This window comes from Chanodichthys erythropterus, chromosome 13 (assembly GCF_024489055.1).
Source record: "Chanodichthys erythropterus isolate Z2021 chromosome 13, ASM2448905v1, whole genome shotgun sequence".
Taxonomy (NCBI): domain Eukaryota; kingdom Metazoa; phylum Chordata; class Actinopteri; order Cypriniformes; family Xenocyprididae; genus Chanodichthys; species Chanodichthys erythropterus.
In genome coordinates, this window is record NC_090233.1 from 32,173,894 (window position 1) to 32,196,838 (window position 22,945).

General features: G+C 36.7%; 1 protein-coding gene across 3 annotated transcripts in view; it reads right to left on the reverse strand.

Annotated features, from left to right (window-relative positions):
- Positions 1 to 22,945, reverse strand: part of unc5db (unc-5 netrin receptor Db) — a 175,618-nt gene that overhangs the window by 2,363 nt on the left and 150,310 nt on the right. For 2 of the 3 annotated variants that reach the window (XM_067407183.1, XM_067407181.1), the window contains 7 exons: positions 21,418 to 21,774; positions 20,466 to 20,550; positions 10,796 to 10,967; positions 7,781 to 8,008; positions 4,871 to 5,020; positions 1,987 to 2,151; positions 573 to 751 (listed from right to left, as the gene is read on the reverse strand). In XM_067407183.1, the coding sequence (XP_067263284.1) occupies positions 573 to 751; positions 1,987 to 2,151; positions 4,871 to 5,020; positions 7,781 to 8,008; positions 10,796 to 10,967; positions 20,466 to 20,550; positions 21,418 to 21,774 (1,336 nt within the window). The remainder of the gene's footprint in view (positions 1 to 572; positions 752 to 1,986; positions 2,152 to 4,870; positions 5,021 to 7,780; positions 8,009 to 10,795; positions 10,968 to 20,465; positions 20,551 to 21,417; positions 21,775 to 22,945) is intronic. The other variant, XM_067407182.1, reaches the window with a different exon arrangement.

Consider the following 22,945-nt stretch of genomic DNA (forward strand, 5'->3'; position numbering starts at 1 on the left):
GCACAATTTACAGAGCTGTAATACCAGTTCATATCTTCATAACTGTATTCTTATGAATAATCCATTCAAGTATTAGTAGTACCAATGTATTAATAATGCTAGGAAGAATGAAAAACGTCTTCAAATGCTATCAGTTCTCTTTTTATTTGCATGATTTCTTTTTGTAGAGTAACTTGTTTTAAGTCCTGTTTAAAAAGACTTTCATACCCAACTGTCAAATTAAATGTTCTGATTTAAAAGGAAAGGTTAAAGTTTTCAGCTTGTGGATCATCTACTCAGAAATAAATATCAGCATAAACTACCAATATGTCATACAGTCGCTTCATAGATAAAGGGAAGGTGGCTTTCTTATCTCTCCGATCTCTACTGGTTCTTTAACTTCTAACCTTTGCAGAAACTGAATTCAATAAGGATGAAAAGCCTGAAGAGATACAAGTTCTGAGTGAAATGATCGAGCAAAGTGGAGCGCAGTCTCAGCTTATTATTCAAGGGCATTGTTAACAAAGTGAGCACTGCTGCAATAAGTTTCAATCAGTCCTGTTGCCTTGGCTACATCTCTCTCTGGCGCTCACCTTTGAATGTGGAGTTTCTGAGCTAAGAGCTGCCAGTCCTTGCCCTTGGCGTTGGCAGTATCGAAGGTGGTGCATATCCGCTGACGAATGGACAGGGGGATTTTGAAGGCTTTGGCCCCTGTCTGTGATGTCACCGTGCAATCTGCCTGCATAAAAAATGGGACTGTCTCTTTCTCACTCTGAAAGAAAAAAAAAAGTGTTTTTAGCATGCATTTTGTTTCATCTAAAAAAGTGGCTTGAAAAACCACTGCCACATTAAAAAGATTAATAATGTATTTTCCCCATGTAGTAAAAGACCCAGATTTTAAAAGATTAGTTCATTAAAGGGTTAGTTCACCCCAAAATGAAAATTCTGTCATTAATTACTCATCCTCATGTCGTTCCAAACCCGTAAGACTTTTGTTCATCTTCAGAACACAAATAATGATCTTTTTGATGACAGAATGTTGTCAGATTTCCTTCCATAGACTGCGTTCGCAATTGAAACTTTGACGCTTCAAAATGTTTATAAAAAATATCGGAAAATCCATATCCATATCCATAGTCCAAATTTTCTGAAGAGATTCAATCACTTTTTATGATGAACAGATTTAATTTAGGCTTTTACTCGCATGTAAACATTAATCAGCGAACATAAACAGAAACTCAACCGAACCTGAATAACGCACAAAAAGAAACCTCAAACGTTTGAGCTTCCGGAAAAGGTTTGTTCTTGTGCGTCAAAACTCTATTATTTATTATTATTAACAATTTTTTGGTCATTTGTCACCTGTACAAAAGAATTTCGATAGATTTATCTTTTTTTCAGTGCAAAGACTATAAATATGGGCTGTTAAGCTTAAAAAAGTACAATTAAAAAACAAACAAACAAACAAAAACACAAAAGTAGTCTGGATGACTTGTGCACTATATTCCAAGTTATATGATAGGTCTGAATGCATTTAACCTGGCATTTATGTCATTATTCACATTAATCTTTACCTCTGCTGTGACTCTGAAATCAAATATGGGACCTACACAAGGTTGAACAACTTAAAAAATCCTTATTTTCTTAGTGTGAAGAACATTTTTCCACTATAAAGAACCTTTCGCACAATGGAAAGAATCTACGGATATTAAAGTTTCTTCATTGAACCATCGATGCCAATAAAGAACCTTTATTTTTAAGAGCGTATTGCAGGTTAGATATCAATAAGCAGCATATTTAGTGTGAGAGCCGCAGTGAAGGTGAAGAATCAGTAAATAATTTTAATCTGTTCATCATACACCTTTTTTGAATCTTGACAGCTTGTCACAATAAGCTGTCACTGTTTGGAAGAGACTCTTCCTTTTTATTTCAGAAAAAATAAACATGAGGCTGAGAAAATAACGACAGTCCCCGAAGACACAGAGATGACATCAGAATGAATCTGACCTCTCCCACTGATGTGTAGACCTGCAGGAGCTGCTCATGACCTTTGACCTGCCGCACACTGATCTTGCAGGAGAGCTGGGTGGTTGAGGCGCTATGTCTCTGCAGTGAGAAGGCACAGTGCACAGGCTGCTGGTTACTATACCACACTTGGGTGAAGGAGAATTCCTGCAGCAGAGTGGGGTGAGGACACCAGGAATGAAGAGAAGAAACAGAAAGAGAGAGAGAGAGATCAGAGAGCTGAGTCAGGAAATGCACATGATCCATGAAAAACGTGGAAGCATGCGTGTTAAGAGACTCGTCTATGAGACCATCAGTACAAAAGAGACACAAACTCTAATCCCTGTTAATTCCGGTGATAGGGGTCACTGCTGGGGTATGTACAACACACAGAATCTGGGAGCAGGGCAAGGGAAGGGAAAGCAATTGCCTTTGATGTATTATTAATTTCCGTGAAGCAGCACATCTGCAGGGAGCGTCCTTGACCTCTCCTGCACCGTTTCTCCAGTCTTGCATATTGAAATGACCTGTGAGATGCTCTATGTCAACAGTGATAGGAACCCTGAGCAGAAGAAATGCTTGATGGGACAGCAGATGCCTTAATGCCAGGATTAATTTCTCCCTTGAGCAGGCACACAAAAGCATGTTCCAGGAGACAGAAGCACTCCTGAACTGATCAAATACATGAACCTACAACCAGATACAGTCTTATGACTGTGTATTTGTATGCTAGGTAGGACGGTTTCGTTCTTCAGGGTTGAAAAACTTTTAGTGCTGTTAGTCAGTAAACAATTTAGCCAGTAAATAAATCTTAACATCTTGAGGTTGATACTTAAAACCAAACAAAAACTATTTGTCAATATGACAACAAAAATAAATTACATTTATGTTCTCTGAAAACAAGTTTTAATATCTTGTAAATCTTCCAATGTTGTTTTTCATTTCGTTCAAATATTTTTTACTGGAAAAACAAGGCAAAATATGGATCACAAAAACCTCAAATTATATAGTTATACCTGGGATATCCAAGTGTGTCTGACTGTATCCTGCAGTAATACAAACCACGCCTCTGAAAAATTACACCCCCTACAATGAAACAGCCAATTGGCACCTCCCTCTAGAATCACTGATAGTACCGCTCTTTTTCTACTTCACTTTCTTTGCTTTTTTAAAGGTTCACTATCGCCACCTAATGATAAGGCATTTAGATCATATTACATTGATCCGCAGATGATGTGGCGTGAGTCATCCTGTTAGTTTCTACTCAGTTTTAAAGTATTTTAATTATTTTATTTTATTTGAAGGGGTAGGGTTAGGGGTATGGTTTAGGGTTGGAGGTAGGTTTTTAGCTATAATTACCATAGGTCTGTATTAGATTGTAGAATTTATTTTGTTTTAATAATAGCTGTTATTTCATACTGCATAAGATTCAAAAGCAATATAAGTTAGCCTTACAACAGGGGTGTAATGGAACATGTATTCGTCCCGAACCATATGGACGTTACGATTCGGTTCATGCAGTTAGACAATGAATACAGTCAGTCACAGGTGATCCACACTCCAATCCAGAAGGGGGCGCACTTGGTAATGCAACGCTATTTGCTAACTGCCACAACACAAAAAAAGCAGCAGAAGAAGAACAGACGATCTAGCGGTGCATTCCAAACGGGATATATCGCCCTCTGAAGGGCACTTCGGAGTGAAAATAATCATGGCCACCATATTGAAGGGTCGTTCCAAACCGAAGTGCTCAAAACTGGCCACTTCAAAGTGCCCTTCGGAATGAAGGATTTCGAAGGGTACAACTGATGGACACTTTGGGCCCCCATTGATCCTTTGCACAGGGAAGTTGTTTGGCATCACAGAATGGGTACAGGAGGCTCGGAGTTAAATTTTACCTATAAATGTATGTATAGTATTTTTCTATACAACTGTAATATTTATACAAGTAAAATATGTGCATGAGAACAAAAATAATTTAGAACTACATGGAATGAATTATGCATAGGCAAAATGTATCCATTTAAACCAATTTCTTATGAAGTAATATCTATTGGCCTTGGTGCGATAAGCCAAAAATAAATAAATAAATAAACTAACGTTAAACAAAAGGCACAGCTTGCACAATCTACTCATTGTTCAGAGCATGTTTTTTGGGGGGTCAACCAGTGTACAAAATGTGCAATGAGGCACCTCCTTGATTGTCTCGTTAAGATGATGCAGAAGTGCATTCCAAAAAAAGAGTTTTTTTTACCCCTACACCCTTCATCCCTTCGAAGCTCTCACTCCAGAGGGTAAACCCTTTGAAGGGATTAGGGCATAGGAATGAGCCCTTCCGAATGGAATGCAGGGTAGATATGCGTGTATCTCTCAACCAGTGTTTCAACCGCAGAAAGAAATCAATAAAACAGCTTGAGAATAATATCTCACGTAGATTATTTACCTCAGGCAAGTTATTTAGTGTCCACAGCATGTTAGTTCACTAGTGGGGAGCATTTCACTAAATATAATATATGCAATAAATATCAACAGAATGTAATAGGTTGGGCTCTGTTGTTAATTGTAACCTTTAATACTATAGTAATGTGCAAGAGAGTTCTCCCTGTATACAGTTAACAGAATTAGCTGAGATAGATTTTTTTTATCCTTAAGAAAATGTTAATTATAATTGAATTTATTTAAAGAGAGAGACACAGTTTGTTCAATAAACCACTGTTTAATAAAAAGAAGAAGAAAAAAGAAGCAAATTTATGTTTAATTATCTGTCCCCTGCTGAACCGTCATGTTTGTAGACCCTTCTGGGGATGTCTGCAATGCGATTGTGTAGGCAGCTATGGCACATTACAGCAGCACAGGTCAGAGTAGGTTACTAATGCTAGCATGTTACCTGACAGGTGGTGAAGGGTTTGATGCTCCACAGAAACTGAGGGATATCCTGGATGGACACCTGTAGACTGAGACAGTTTCCTTTGAAGAACAGCGTCTTGGGCTCCTCTAGTAGCTGACCTCCTCTGCTGGTTTCAGCAGTGACCACTCCCTTTGGAAAAAATGGACATACAGGAAAAATGAGAACACTGGGGAAAAAACCATAGGGAAGGGCAGATAGTGGTACAGAAAAAAATGTGGATAGACTGGACAACCTAGAGCCACAATATTGTGGCTAATCTATCTTTTTAGTAGGTGAAATTACAATGGCTAAAAAAGCTCAAACACTTGCACAACAATCCATTGTGGTTAAAATTCAATATAACAAATATTATCTGAAGCCGATTTTGAGTAGCTAAAAAAAGTACAATGTCTGGAAGGAACAAAGCTAATAAACATTCAGAAATATAAAAAAGAGCTTTCAAGCAAAGTGTTGGTTAGAGCTTTGAAAAGAAAATTGAATTTAAATTGATTACTGGCTTCTTTGATTTCAAGCGTGGCAGTGTTCATCTGTCAAAACTGCTTTGTGTGTCATTGCATTGCAGAGATGAGTGTTCTCTTTGTGTGTGTATGAATGTTTGAGCACACAGGAGTCTGAGCACTCATGCAAGACAACAGTAATTGACTTTGACTTTTGCATACTCTGTGTGTGTGTGTGTGTGTGTGTGTGTGTGTGTGTGTGTGTGTGTGTGTGTGTGTGTGTGTGTGTGTGTGTGTGTGTGTGTGTGTTTGAAAATAGCACTGACCATTCCGGTCATTCTGATAACAAATAAACTATAATAACTCCAAATTCACATTTTCATTAGTTGGATCAAACTTTTGAACCCCACTGCACATGCAGTCTACTTCTGCTATAATCTTGTGATGTACCACAGATACACATTTAAACTTTGATTTGGAATAAAAAAGTATTTGAAAATTGGACAAAAATACAAAAGTACAAGACTATGTATTTTTAATATTTAATGTATTATTCTTCAATGAGGGAACAATACAATTAACATTTACACATATACTGTATCATCATACTGTTGACATCAATGTGTCATCACGAGCCGCAGGGTTTAATTTTGATTTGTTTGTTTTTTTACTCTTATAGATGGAATTCCCATTGATATGCATTATATGACTGACAGACCGCAACGGTTGGAGTTAAAAATCATCATTTGTGTTCTACTGAAGAAACAAAGTCACCTACCATCTTGGATACCCTGGGGGTAAGCAGATAAACATCAAATTTTTATTTTTGGGTGAACTATCCCTTTAACAACACTATATAATAATGTCGATTTGCGACTCAGCCTAAATGCCTAGATTTTTTTTTTATCAGATTTAAAGGGGGGGGTTGCATGCGATTTCACTTTTTTAACTTTAGTTAGTGTGTAATGTTGCTGCTTGAGCATAAACAGTATCTGCAAAGTTACAGCGCTGAAAGTTCAATGCACACGGAGATATTGTCTTTTAAAGTTATGGCATTTTATTGCCTACAAAAACGGGTGGTTTGGACTACAACAAGCTTCTTCCCGGGTTGGTGACATCATAAACCCTTGCTATTAACATAAACACTGCCCCTGGGAACACGCAACAAAGCGGGCGAGGCCATGTGGCACAGCATAATGAAAGCGGAAGAGTTGTTTACACCGAACGCGAGCTGTGCGACGCATCAAAAGATATAGAACCCATTATAATCTGTGATATTTTCTACACTGGATGCGGTGCTGAAGACAGATTCCTGAATCTACACGAGTTTAATGCTGGATTTACACAAAGACTTTTACTGAAAGATGAAGCAGTTCCCACTTTAAAAGCAGAAGCTGCTGTTTATCAGCCCCAAACTGTAAGTACGTTTTATTGTTTGTCTTTTAAACGTAATGTTATAGTTCTGTTGCTATTTTTAATGCATCTAGGACATATACAAAGAGCAACTCGTTTTTGCTAGCCAGTTAGCTAAATTCTAGTGCAACAAACACCAACAAACTTCTATGTTCATAGACAAACAGTTGTTCATGCTATAAATTAACGCTACCTTTACAAAAATGCGACTACTCAGGCATGTATTTACTACAGGAAAGCTTTAATCAGGATAAAACTGTATATTGAAAGCTAACAAACAGCAGTGACAGCTTATCTAAACACTTTGAAACAAATACTAAATGAAATACCATTCATAAACATCCTTCAAAAGCCGCGATTGCAGAGGTTCTACTTTTTCCTCTTCATCTGGGTCTGATTCGGCTCAATTTGATACAGCAATGTAGGCGCTATTATTTACTTTCCACCCTATTTTTTTAGTCTATGTTTCCACCTAAGCGCGTAACTACGAATGGTAAGGGGCGTGGCGTTTCCGGACGCTTCAGCGAATCACAACAGACTGGGCCAGTTACCAACCTGCTGACCAATCTGAGCACATTGCGTATGTCGGAGGGAGTGGCTTCATAGAAGCAGGAAGTCAAACGAGCCGTTCATATGACAGTGGAAACAGAGGTGTAGAATTAAGATAAAATATATGAAAAATACAGCATTTTAAAAAAACGAAGCATTAAGACATGTTAAACTGTGCCCCCAAAACACAATCAAGCCTAGAAAAAAAACATGTAACCCCCCCTTTAAGATATCTCAAAATGCAATACCCAACAGAAAAAATACACATATTTAAGACATTTTATTAGCCTTAAAATCAGAAGATTTCAATTTTAGACTATTAAGACTTTTTAAATGACCCATGGGAACCCTGATATAAGTTAAAATTAAAAATAAACAGTTAAAAATCAGTTCCACAACAGAGAAAATTAAATGGGATTTGTATTTTCACAACCCAACCATTGCACTCTATTTGAGTAATGTGAGCACATGTTGACTGTCCTGCTCTCACCTGGAAGGCATGCGGTGTGTCATCTACACAGTGCACTCGCAGGCTGTAGTCCATGGAGGAGGCCTCCATATTGCCGAACACAGCAATCCTTAGTCTCTTTATGGCGGCATCGGTGACGGGTTCCCCCACCAGTGCATAACAGCCCGGATGATCCAGCAACAAGTGACAGCTATGTGAGTCCATTAGGCAATAGCAGGAGGTTGATTCATCATCTACTGACATTATTTCCTGTAAACCCAAGAAAGAAAGAAAATCATGATAACATGACTTCCTCATGAAATCAGACATAGCCAATTATTTAGTTTATATTTGATAGTGTATGAAAACTTGGTAGTAAGTGTATGAACATATGAACTTTAAAGAGATAATTCACCCAAAAATTATCCACCCTAAATCCATTCTCTCACCCTCATGCAGACAACGAGAGTAATACAGGTTTTGAACAACATAAGGGTGAGTAAATGACAAGGCTTTTGTGACCTTTTGTGAAGCTTGAAGCCTCAGTCTTGATTCATTGTAATTCCATGGAAAAGAACCACCAGTCCATTTTTAAAAATATTTCCTGTTGTGTTCCACAGAGAGGAAAATCATACAGGTTTGGAACAGCATGATAGTCATTTTTGGGGTGAACTATTCCTTTAATGGAGCAGACTTGCTGTCACAATAAAACTTTAGGAAACATTAGCAATTGACCCTTCGCCGGGAGTTTGACTGACAGGCGATTTAACCAATCATAACACAGAATACGCCATTTTGTCCGACAAAGTAGTCAGGGGAGAGAGTAGAATAACGTCTGTGGACTTGAACCTGAAAAATGGTGTGTACTGACGTCTTTCCGCGGTTGAAACAACATTCCTGATGATGTTCATTCATGTTTATTTGATGCTATAAATGAACTAGTAGGAAGAGATGATCGGTTCACGAGCCACTTGAACTAAGGTGCTACAGAGATTTGTCATGACACATTAAAGAGCCACAAAACGGTATTTATTGTTTAAATATCTTTAAAATGACAAAATTTGAAATTTGAGATTTTGTTTCATATCAAAATTAAACTGCTCTGTCTTGTCTGTCGACGCAGTGTCAGTGTCCTCTTTGCTCCGCAATATATTTTTCACTGCGTGAGAACATGATGTGTGGCATGAGAGCGGCATTGCTTGTCGGACGTAGTAACAGTAACTAAAAGGGGCGGGTCTTTGCGAACGGTCAATTAGAGTTAATTAAACTTAATAGATGATTATCAGCAAGACTCTATAACAAGTTTATCAGAAACTGCATGTGCTACAGAGCAGATTACAAAGTGTAAATCTAGCGTTGGAAATGGACTATATTATATAATGGTACATATGATTTTTAAAAAAAATAATTATTTCACCAAGATGTAGGAGCAGATTTGTTTTAGTGTCCAGTGCTATGAATGGTTCAAAGTGAAATGGTGCTCCCAGTAAAACATATCATGAATGTAGCTTTAAATTCTAAGAGGTTTCTCATTGGTGTGGAAGCCTTCAGAGGAACCATCTTCACACAGACTTAGAGCTGCTGCAAGTTGTTTTTTTCACCTCAAGAATGTGAAAATCTCAGCTCAGCAAGTATTTTTTGCCAGTGAAACTGCGTGATCAGCCGGGGAAAGAAAAAGTTACATTCACTCCGCCACACTGACATAGATTCGCTCACAAATCACAAATCTGCGAGGTCACTTCTTTATTTCTTTGACAAGGTTAGGCTAACATCAAGTCAAGCCCAGACATTCACACAATACAGGCACTTTTCATTTTTCTGACAGACAACCATTTATTTATGTGACTGTAGCTCTTCAAAGCAATGTAAATATCAAACAGAATGACCTCCTTGGAGAACCCACCCTTTGTAAACAGATAAAAAGTAGATGTGGCGCACGCAGAAGGGAGAGAAATTTGTACTACTGCAGTCTTTTTCTGACTAGTCAGTGATTTAGCCGGCAGTTTTTATGTAATTACTTCAGCCATCACCAACACTGGAGCTGTCACTGGCTCAAATAAAATTGTTAAAAGCGAAGGAAAAACTCTGACAGCGAATGCGTTTTCTTGAAGACTGCTGGTAGCAATCTCAAGGATAAGCACCATGCATTGGAACAATCTGAAATTCATCTAAATAATGACTTGCGCTGGTGGTCCGACACAAAAGGAAGGTTATTATCTAATCGTATTCAATAATGCGAGCAGCTTACAATAAACAAACTCTGTGCCGCTACGGTAAAATTTCATCAATACATCAACTTTCAGATCGTGATAACAGTTTTAGGTTTTCAGAGGCTGACGCTAGAGTAAAACACATGGGACTAGAACAAATGTAAGTGATTGTAGTAGGGTCAGGAGGGAGGTCCCGACCATGACTCCTGTCCTGATTGCTTCGTGTCAGCTCCTATTTCAGGTGGTCCTCTTGCACCCCAAATCGATATATCCTGTGTCTGATGGGACGCCTTGCCCTGATGCTCCCGCTGTTTGACTGCCATGAACTATGTGTCTTCCCAGCTATTACAGACTGTAATTGTTTTTTCCTTGAGCACTTCACTGCCGTAGCCTCCTCTGAGGAGCTGCTGTCCCTGGATCTCTTGTTGAGAGAGCAGGATCGCCTAATCAACACATTTTTAAAACGCTCACAGCTCCAAAGGCTGCCACAAGGATGTGGTTCAAATGCATTTAACTTATAATTGGTTCATAGCACACTATTACAGGTTAGCTGTATCACAATTTTGGATTTTGAAATATATATCTGAATGGAAACAAAAATTAATGAAAAATGAATGAATGAAAAATGAATTTAATCGTCAGGGGTTGTTGCTACATATTTAGCTGAATAAAGTGTTAAATCATTTTTACATGTTATGTTGACAAAGGTTCTCATTGCGTTGTACTATATTGGTCCAATGATAATGATTGACAATGTTTTCAAATGTAACATACTTATGAGTCACACTGATAGGAATCTGAAATGCATTCGCTTCGAAAAACACAAAAGTCATGTCTTTGTTCCTACCTCCCACTTGTTGTCCTTGGTTTGTCTCTTGAGTTTAATGTTCCAGTTTTCAGCGCTGACTTCAGCACAATGAGCTATCGTCATGGCAACAGGATAGGACAGGTTTAGCCCCGGAGGTCCATACGTGATCTCTGGCCCTAACAGAATCTCACACCTTTCCTCTGATTGGGCACTAGCAACACAAGATAAATATTATCATATTAAAATATTACCAAGAGAAGCCCTGCCATTATTCATATATATATATATATATATATATATATATATATATATATATATATATATATATATATATATATATATATATTATATATATATATATACACACAGAATTGTTGACATTTTTGCAGATTTATTAAAAAAGAAAAACTGAAATATCACATGGTCCTAAGTATTCAGACCCTTTGCTGTGACACTCATATATTTAACTCAGGTGCTGTCCATTTCTTCTGATCATCCTTGAGATGGTTTTACACCTTTATTTGAGTCCAGCTGTGTTTGATTATACTGATTGGACTTAATTAGGAAAGCCACACACATGTCTATATAAGACCTTACAGCTCACAGTGCATGTCAGAGCAAATGAGAATCATGAGGTCAAAGGAACTGCCTGAAGAGCTCAGAGACAGAATTGTGGCAAGGCACAGATCTGGCCAAGGTTACAAAAAAATTTCTGCTGCACTTAAGATTCCTAAGAGCACAGTGGCCTCCATAATCCTTAAATGGAAGATGTTTAGGATAACCAGAACCCTTCCTAGAGCTGTCCGTCCAGCCAAACTGAGCTATCGGGGGAGAAGAGCCTTGGTGAGAGAGGTAAAGAAGAACCCAAAGATCACTGTGGCTGAGCTCCAGAGATGCAGTCGGGAGATGGGAGAAAGTTGTAGAAAGTCGACCATCACTGCAGCCCTCCACCAGTCGAGGCTTTATGGCAAAGTGGCCTGACGGAAGCCTCTCCTCAGTGCAAGACACATGAAAGCCCGCATGGAGTTTGCTAAAAAACACCTGAAGGACTCCAAGATGGTGAGAAATAAGATTCTCTGGTCTGATGAGACCAAGATAGAACTTTTTGGCCTTAATTCTAAGCGGTATGTGTGGAGAAAACCAGGCACTGCTCATCACCTGTCCAATACAGTCCCAACAGTGAAGCATGGTGGTGGCAGCATCATGCTGTGGGGGTGTTTTTCAGCAGGACGACTGGTTGCAATCGAGGGAAAGATGAATGTGGCCAAGTACAGAAAGTTGACCTTCCAACAAGACAATGACCCTAAGCACACAGCTAAAATCACGAAGGAGTGGCTTCACAACAACTCCGTGACTGTTCTTGAATGGCCCAGCCAGAGCACTGACTTAAACCCAATTGAGCATCTCTGGAGAGATCTAAAAATGGCTGTCCACCAACGTTTACCATCCAACCTCACAGAACTGGAGAGGATCTGCAAGGAGGAATGGCAGGGGATCCCCAAATCCAGGTGTGAAAAACTTGTTGCATCTTTCCCAAAAAGACTGTATTGGCTGTATTAGATCAAAAGGGTGCTTCTACTAAATACTGAGCAAAGGGTCTGAATACTTAGGACCATGTGATATTTCAGTTTTTCTTTTTTAATAAATCTGCAAAAATGTCAACAATTCTGTGTTTTTCTGTCAATATGGGGTGCTGTGTGTACATTAATGATGTCAAACCAACATTTATTCAGACACCTTGAACATTTCATTCATTATTACAGTTTATTCACTGTAGTTTAAAAAAATGGTAATAAAATATGACAAGATCTCAGTTAAACTGTGTCAGAAAAAAAATATCTTAATTATGTCAGATAACACTTAAGGAAAACATGGTCAGGTCAAAGTGTCTGAATAATTTTTGGTCCCAAATTTTTATCAGTTTTACTGGTAGTCCACTGTATGAAGAATTTATGGGTATAATATGTCACAGTTTACTTTTATCCTCACTTACATAAATGAACTATAATGTCCTGCACCAACTAGAAAAAAATATACAAAATTATATCTTAATTTTTGATTTGACTGTATATACTCTACTGTTCAAAAGTTTGGGATCAGTAAGATTTTTAATGTTTTTAAAATAAGTTTAATTTGCTCACCAAGGCTGCATTTATTTAATTAAAAATACAGTAACAACAATAATATTGTGAAGTATTATTACAACTTAAATGAACTGTTTTCTGTTTGAAAATATTTTAAAATTGAACTTATTCTTGTGTTGGCAAAGCTGATTTTTCAGCATCATTACTCCAGTCTTCATGATCCTTCAGAAATAGTATATAATGATACAAAACTGTTTTCAACATTGATAATAATAAAAAAATGTTTCATAAGCAGCAAATCAGCATATTAGAATGATTTCTGAAGGATCATGTGACACTGAAGACTGGAGTAATGATGCTGAAAATTCAGCTTTGCCATCACAGGAATAAATAACTTTGTAAAATATATTCAAATAGAAACAGTTATTTTAAATTGTAATAGTATTTCACACTATTACTGTTTTTACTGTATTTTTAATTAAATAAATATAGCCTTGGTAAGCGGACAAAACTTATTTTAAAAATATTAAAAAACTTCCCAAAACTTCCCAAACTTTTGAATGGTAGTGTATATATATATGTGTGTGTGTGTGCGTGTGTGTATATATATATATATATATATATATATATATATATATATATATATATATATATATATATATATATATATATATATATATATATACACACACACACACACAGTTGTGGTCAGAATTATTGGCACCCTTGGTAAATATGATCAAAGATGACTGTAAAAATAAATCTGCATTGTTTATCCTTTTGATCTTTAGCTTCTCTTCAGTTCATTCCACTCATTTTCTTTACGGTTCAGGTCAGGGGACTGGGATGGTCATGGCAGAAGCTTCATTTTGTGCTCAGAGACACATTTTTATGTTGGTTTTGATGTTTGATTTGGATCATTATCCTGATGGAAGATTCAACCACGGCCCATTATTAGATTTCTAGCAGACGCGGTCAGGTTTTGATTTTTTATCTGTTGGTATTTGATAGAATCCATGATACCATGTATCTGAACAAGATGTCCAGGACCTCCAGCAGATAGGCCCAAATAGGCCCACAGCATTAAAGATCCAGCAGTATATTTAAGCGTGGGCATGGGGTACTTTTTATCCATGTGTGCACCAAACCCATCTGGTGAGTTTGCTGCCAAAAAGCTCTTTTTTTTTCATCTGACCGTAGAAGCCGGTCCCGTTTGAAGTTCCAGTCTTGTCTGACAACTGAATATGCTGGAGATTGTTCTGGATGAGAGCAGAGGATTTTTCTTGAAACCCTCCTGAACAACTTGTTGGGATGTAGGTGCTGTTTGATCATTTTTTTAGGCTTTCTGAGACTCAAGACTCAACTAATCTCTGCAATTCTCCAGCTATGATCCTTGGAGAGTCTTTGGCCACTCAAACTTTCCTCCTCACCATGCATTAGGATGATATAGACACACGTCCTCTTCCGGGCAGATTTGTAACATCTTCAGTTGATTGGAACTTCTTAATTATTGCCCTAATAGTGGAAATGGGTATTTTCAATGCTTTAGCTATTTTCTCACAGCCACTTTCTATTTCATGAAGCTCAACAATCTTTTGCTGCACATGAGAACTATTTTCTTTTTTACTCATTGTGATGAATGATTAAGAGAATTTGGCTTTGTGTTTCATCATGTTTATACTCCTGTGGAACAGGAAGTCATGGCTGGACAATTTCATGTTCATGATCACCCTGGTGTGCTGAAAAAAAAATGTAAATATGAATGGGAATATACTTCAGAGATATTTTACTCATAGAAAAATTCTAGGGGTGCCAATAAATGTAACACACCAAATTTTCAATTCTTTTCCTTCAATGAAAGGTTAGAATATGATTCTGAGAAAATTATTAAAATATAAAACATTATTACAATTAAAATAACTTTTTACTGTACTTTTTTAATCAAATAAACGCATAAATTTTTGTAAGTGCATGCAATTCTTGGGTGTCAACCCATGACCTCGCCATCGCTAGCGCTACACTCAACTGTTTCAGCTACACTAGACCCCTTTGGCCAATAATCAAAATAGTGAACACATTTAGCTAAATCAAATAAAGTAATTAGAAACAAACTAAAAACACAATGAAATATACACTACAACCGTCGTTATCCTGTCACATCTGCAGTCTACAGAACCATTACAAACACGACTCAGAGAAACTTGATTTAAGGGAGGCTACTGATTCTCTGAGGGCACTGGGGTCATTTACCAGCTCCTGCATATTCATTAGTCATTGCTTATGATCATCTGGCCATTAGCGCTACCTTCCATCTTTTCCTTGTGGTGGTAAACCATAACAAGAAAACCCATTAATGAGAAAGAGTTAACGAAGGCTTTGGCCGTTCATGCAAATTTAGAGGTAAAAAAGGAAAGCCTTCTGGTGGACAACACTGCATATTTTCACTGCATATAAAAATATATTTATAAGATATGTGGCAGATATTAAAAATCGGATAGTCATCAAAATTTAATAGAAAAAAAATGGTTAAAAAAGCCCCCAGGCATGCAGGGCTATTGTAAATTTAGCCAAAATTGAGTTAGATAACATTAATAAATAATTCTGTTAGACAAAAGTTTGTCAAATATATCTAAACATTGGGATTTGTGCTTCTAATACTTTAAAGAAAGTAACGGGGCACCAAAGTGTCATATGTATATCCAAAGTTTTCATCTTTCCAACTAACCACTTTGTAATGTAAAATTCCCTACAAACTTTAAAAGTCTATGAGCAACACAGCAACTGAACTTGCTTTAAGGACTTTTACAGTATGCCCAAAGGATGCTAGAAGCTTCTTCAGTTTATCTGAATCTATATTAATTCAGCTTTGCTGAAGAGGGAATAAGTACTAAACCACTCTTTACAACCAATCAGTCTGTCCTCTTCCAAACTCTCACCAAGTGTTCTTCTATTTACATCTAATTACTATTCAGGCATGTCAGGTCTGTAGGAACTTCAATGTGATTCAAACCACATTCAGGTTTAACTAAAAGAGGCTGTATGAAGGACATTTCATTATAAATGTTTGAAATGCCTCAGCTGTATCTGTTTGATATTGGAATTCTTGAGGCGAAACACTGTCCTTCAATTAACTTTTCTCATTATTACTGTGTATTTGACCAACAAACAAGAAAATAACTGCTTAATCAAAAGGTTTTTTGTCTTTACATGATTCAAAATTTCCTTGTTTTAATGGATTAAACAGATAAAACTGCAATGTAATGTCAGGAAAGTACTAAAAAGTTTAAAAAAAAAATTAACAAACCTCTTTGGTATTCACATCACAGAAAGCCGAATTTCTCTATGTAAACAGTTTTTCATTGAAACACAACACTGGTTTGCATTTTTCATGCAAGTCAAGGATATAGGCAGATTACCTGGGTTGCATAAGGAACGGCATGTACTAAATGAGTCTTCACTCTTGTATCTTAAGTGTCTTGTCATGCTTTTTGCTACTCTCCTCCTCCTCCTCCTCCTCCTCATCAAGGGTCTTATCCTGCAAGCTCCTAGGTCTGTATTGAGAAGCATTACTCAAAAAGACCGATGAGTCACTGCTAGGGGGTCAAGCAGCAGAGTGCTGCAGCATTAACGGACACAGTAGGAGGCGACAGGCAAACTTAATACTCCTATTATGTATTCATTCTTTCATTTAGGCATCTGACCGTGACTTTTAACTTCAGTGTGGCAAATTGATCAGGAACTTAATTTAAAGGAATAGTTCCACAAAAATTAAAATCCATAATCACTTACTCATCCTCGTGTCTTTTGAAACTTGAATGACCTTCCTTTTTCTGTGGAACACAAAAGGAGTTATTTTATATCAGTATGTCCAAACTGCTCTTTTCCATACAATACAAGTAAATGGTGACCATGACCATGACCAAAAACAAAGATTTCACTCATTTTGTATGTTTTACAGTGCTTTTCTGTCATTTTTTTCAGCCTGATGATCTCCATCCACTTGCATTGTAAGGAAAAAAGAAGCTCCATGATAAACTTAAACTCTATCTGTGTGCCACAGAAGAAAGTCACAGAGGTTTGGATCAAGGCCTGGTTGTCAACTTAGACTGAATAAGGATACAGTGTTACAATGCTGCTTCAGTTGTGAATTAGAAGAATTCTTCTAAAAAGTTCCTGAAATTCAATATTTTTATACTATTTAAGATTACATGGTACTAGCTTTAACTCTTGTGCAAAATCTATTGTTCCATTACAGAAGTTTTTATAAGCTACAAATCATAAACAAAAACCTAAAACAGAGACACATTTCAAAATGAAACATTTACATAGTATGATATAAAATATTGTCCTAGAATAACACTATCTTTAAAAACTTTATTTTTTATCATTATTAGTAGTGATAGTAGCAGTAGTAGCAGTAACTTTTTGCAAGACATACCTGGAACCCATACATTTTTATATTATAATATAATATATAATACAAATTATATTATGTTTCTTCTTGCACATTTCATAAGATTTTTAAAGTGAAATATCCAGTGAATGGCTCTAAAAGCATGTTCAGTTTTATCCAAAACATATTAGGGTCAATATGGCAATGTTTTATTGTGCTGGTTGTTGGGCCAGTTTGGAAATGAAATGTCTGGTGAGAGGCACTACACAACAAATAATTGGTCACGCCCACCTTTAAAAAAATCTGGTGCATTCACAATAACAGCTTGTGATGCAGTCTACTGAAGAGGTGCTTTTCTATGGCGAGGAATTTCTATGTCAGGCTTGTTCAGTCGGTGACAAGTCTGAAGAACGATTCAGTGGAATTATCGCTTGGTGCCGCTATAAAGGCAGAGAGCCAATATTCACACACAATATTCGAACACCACTGCAATGGCTGTTTTCTGTTTTGTTTTGTTTTTCTTTTGCTAATCTCCCGCACTTTGAGATCCACTGTTTAAAGGCATATGAAAATAACATAAATTAAAGCTGCAAGCAGCGATGAAAGGGCCCTTGCACTCATGCCTACACCACCCGGTGGCTTTAAGAAAACCGAGCACGGTGGGCAATACAGGAGAACAACATCAGTCATTTGTTTTGCCACACTTCCTGCTACCAGCTGGTGGCGATATGACTATAACTACATTTTAGCATATAGATTTCTTCAGGCCAGGGCACTTAACAAACATGTGAAGTCTGAGGCAGATTGGACATTGTATGCTTGGGTACCAACAGCTTCCACTTTCATGACAATAATAGCATGCTTTAGCACATCATAGTGTTAAACACATTACTTCCTGTTGCCAATGGGTGGTGCTATTACTATAACTGAATATTGTCAAGTAGATGTGCTCAGGGCAGGACTCTTCTCAAACGTGAAGTTTGGGGCAGATTGGACATTGTTTGCCCGAGTTAAAACAACTTCCTGTTTCATGGCGAAATATTGAATTTTGTCAGGCCACCATGTACGCGCCCTTCAGTGAAAACTCAAGATCTTCGCAATTTAACGTCACAAAGGCCTTTAGATTATACTGACCAAAATATGTTTATCTGATAAAATCTCAAGGAGGAGTTTGTTAAAGTACAAAAAAATGTTGCTGAGAAAATTCAAAATATCTGACTTCCTGTTGGATTTTCAGATTTTGCTCCCAGGGATTTTTTTGTAGGTATTGGGCTGTTACATGTGTCTACCAAATTTCATACCTGTACGTGAAACGTACCGTGAAGGGCGCTTAATTGAAATTTTGTAGGTGGCGCTATCGAGCCATTTCACCACACCTAATTCTGATACCCACATCAGACATACATTTTCACCACTTCTGACGCGTGTGCAAAGTTTCATGAGTTTTTGAGCATGTTTAGGTCCTCAAAAATGCAATTCATTTCGGAAAAGAAGAATAATAGACCAAGAAATTACAATAGGGTCCTCATACTGTTTGTGCTCGGGCCCTAAATAGTATTGTGCAAGTACTCTAATCGATAATCTGCCAAATCAAAACCATGATATGACTGGAGCAATCACCTCTCATCGTACATCGTTTTACATCATTTGTGAAAAGTGCTATTAATTTATTTATAAGTAAAACTTTTTTCAGTGCGGATAAACTTATAGAGTGCACCTTGAACTCAAGGCTTCAGTCTGAATCAGTGTTCTGCCACAGATATGGTGAACAATGACTCATAATGTCCTCGTTTTACACTCATTTGTTGCCATCATCCTGTGTCGTTATGAAGATGTATTCAGTTTGAGCAATAACAGCCAGTTGTGTTAGATCTCCTTCAGGTTTTGGCAGAGTGCAACAGACATACTGTCTCTAGAGACGCATCAAGACTCACACAGGGTCATTACCTTTACATGCTGAGAATACATAATACACAACGTGTCAAAATCTAAGACCTTCAGAAACTCTAAAGAAAGTTTTATGGGGAAACAGCCAGGTGGGGGTGTAGACTATAACCTACATATGCCAAAACAACTCCCATAACATGATCACTCAATGATCAGGATAAAAAGATTCACTTCTAAGAACTTCAAGTTTGACACGATAAAGGAAAATCAAGTCACGGCTTGTGACATAATCAGACTTCAGCTTTTCACCGAAAAGAGTTCAATAACTAGTGAGAATCCTGCTTGTTTGACAGAGCTTTTATGGCATTACACGTTCCAGTGTGAAGTCAGACTCCATCTCTAATATTCATAATCAGATCTCACTTTAAGGCGAGAGAGTCTTGATGATAAAAGTCAACTCTGATATTTTCATTCTGTATTCATTTGTTCCAAGTAATGGTATTTCTTCCTATAATACAGACACCATCCCAATTCCACAAACATATGATGTCATCTGCAATGCGTTTATGTCAGCGTATCTGAAATGTTCCTTTACTTAATTTATATCTATTCATCTAATGTGTTACCATTTAAAGCTGTGGCGTCTCACTTCAAGTATGTAACCTTTCAAAACAGTACTGTTAATAAACCCCAATAAGCCACTGTGTAAACGAGACTTAATGTTGATTTAAAGATACACAGTGCATTAAGTGCATTAACAATATACATTCACATTCTAGAAATTCACTCCTTTTTCATCAGTAGGATAAGTTGCAGAGTGATTTTTTATTTTGTATTTATTTTTTTGTCTTTCCTACAGCAAAAACCACCATACAGTTGTATTACGGTATGCCCTTGAAAGATAATAGTAAGGTAGAAGCTGAAATCAAATACACAGAAATGTCTTCAAATTACCTAAATGAATAAAAAGAATGTGTTTTTCAACATTAAAAGTGAAGTATTCAGAAACTCTATGAACATAGCCTTAAACTATTTTTCTATTAAAACCTTTTATCTGTCTCTCTCTTTTGGCATGATAAGTGGATTACATAAATTAAACATTTTATGAAATATGTCCATAATTTGAACATTTCTGTGTAGAGATTGACTGTTTATTAAATAATGCTGGGTCTTGTTAAAAGCCTCCTGAACAACAGAAATTTGAATTTTGAAAAATAAAAAAAAATAAAAAATAAATAAATAAATAATGATGAAAGATGTTTTTGTCTGAACTGATAAGAAGGAATGCTAATACTTACACAAAAAAACATTAAAGTGATACAGATGTGTCAGTCTACAGTCTTACCTAGACTCCCCCTGATTTATGAGCATGTACATTTCCCAAGAGGTGTCATCAGCAATTGCCCCGTGAGGTACCAGCAAGCTTACTCCTAGAAAACCAACACCGTTAACGTCAACAATGAGATACCACTTACGTGCAGCTACACAATACACATTTATTCCTATATTACATTAAGTTATTGTCAATATGAGATTTATTAATACACTAAATAACTTGAAAAATGATTATATGACCTTATCTTTACATATTAAAAGTGTATATATATATTTGATTACAACCTTGTGAATGGTGAATATGAACACAATACTCTCAGTAGCTGAACTGCATTTTTAATGTGTATAAAATACAAATACTTTGTAATCCTCTTCCTCATCTAAACTAATTTATCCCAGTCAACCTACACATAATAAGACTACACGTGTACTTTCATAACATTAGTTGTTTTTATGTAGTCTGACTTCATTTTCCTCACTTCCCCATGCACACGCACATGTAAAAATAACAATAATAGTGTTTTTATGTAAAATATTAAAATCCTCAAAATCCTCTACTACTCTCTTGTTCTGTGTAGTTTCCCTGAATTTGATGTGAGACAAAGTGTTTTTCTTTGGCCCTAAGAACCCTTCAACACAAGAACCCCAGAAAGTGGATTCAGTGAATTGTTGACCTTTACAAGCATCAGCCAAAGATACCATTTGCTTGTGGGGCACTTAGTAGATGCAAGACAAAGCAAGCAAGACAAGCAAGATCAGGCCTTAGTTAAATTAGGACATTTAAGTAGCTTTTATTAATGTGTCTTAGAAAAAAACATCACTATTGTGCATCTTGAGACAAATGGCACTGACATGTTTTAAAATATGTCAGTGCAAGTTGCTTTTTAGTTAAGAAATCTCAAACATGCATTTTAGTCTAAGACTAGGCTTAAGCCTCGAAACGGCATAATACGTTCTCTCACCTGCATTTGGAATGACCAGTCGGCCACCCAGGTGCCCAAACACTGCGCTTGTTTTCAACCGAGTTGTCCCTGGTGTGTGAAGTCCATTAGGAGCAATCATGGTCATCTTCTTTCCTTCTACTGTGCTGTAGTTTGGGTGAAGGTTAGCAGGGAGGGTCTCTGGGTGGGTTTTCACATGGTACTCGGCCCGGTCCGCCACACCTAGTGAAACCATAAAGGAGCTCTGAACTTTGACCTTGTCTGGCAGGGGGTCAAAGAGCTCTTTGTCTATGGAGTCCTGAAAGCAAATTGGACCGCTGTACGTCTGGCCGACGGTTATATCAGGCTGCATGGAGGAATTCAGCAGAAGTGGATTGCCTGGGGAGATGAAAAGAAAGTCTTTGATATTTTGGGAGTTTTTATAGAATTTGTTGATACAGGTAAAAAGAAAAGAAGACGTTCAGATGTGGTCCTGACATGCCAACTCCAGTGCAGCAGACCGTGGCATAAAAATTAAGGCGGGCAACAAAAAAGGATTAAATATTTAGTTTAACGTTTTGGCTAAAATATTCATTCTAAGAGTGCTGGAAAAAGGGAAAAAATGTCTTATCTTGAAAAATACAAAAGTGAAAAAGACAATTTTAAGTATGTGAGAAAAGTAAATGCTCTGGCACCAACTAAATTATTTAGGCTTATTTTTTACAGTTAAATTCTTGGCCCTTCAAAATTCAACCACTTGAAACATGGTTCTGAATAGGTGTTAGAACATTAAGAGCAGGCCCGGTTCTAGGATTGTGTGACTGGGGGGGCATTTCGAAAACTTGGTGGGGCAGCATAATATGATTTATGATTCATAGGTTTATGATCCCCCTAACTACTAAACAGTTTCCTCCATTTTTCAGATTTTTCCGATTAATAACAGCTTCAAATTTAATATTAGCTAATCACAAAAGTACTTTCTGTAATTCTGAAATTGAAACATTGTTTTTTGACTGTTTAGTTAGTACAACTGTTTAATTGGACTGTTTAGAGAATTTTGGTCTAAGATACGAATGGCTTAAAATTACATTTATTTTGATTACTTTATTTTCTAAATATTACATAACTTTTGGTATAATAATGGAAGATGTACACATTCAATGTCTACTGAACAATATTTTAATTTTGGGAAAATGTTATATTCATGTTATATTAATTTACTGTAAGTTCCTTAAAACAAAGCCATTGTTTTGCAGAAAGAATTTTGGATTTACTCCAAATCTTTAAGAATGGTCAAATTTAAAAGTGGAAGAAGACAACTTGGTTCATTGAAGAAATTTAAACCATTAGAAGACCTGGTGGCATGATTCTTTCCTTTTTCATGTTTTATTATATATTGTGGACTATACGTAAACATCTCATAATAATACATTTTTGTTGCAGTGCCAAAAAAAATAAATAAATAAATAAATAAAATTGATCTCACTTATTTATTTTTTAAATTATTGATATTTTGCAGATTCTGAAAGGTGTTATCACATCAAATAATAGGCTACTATTCAACAAATAG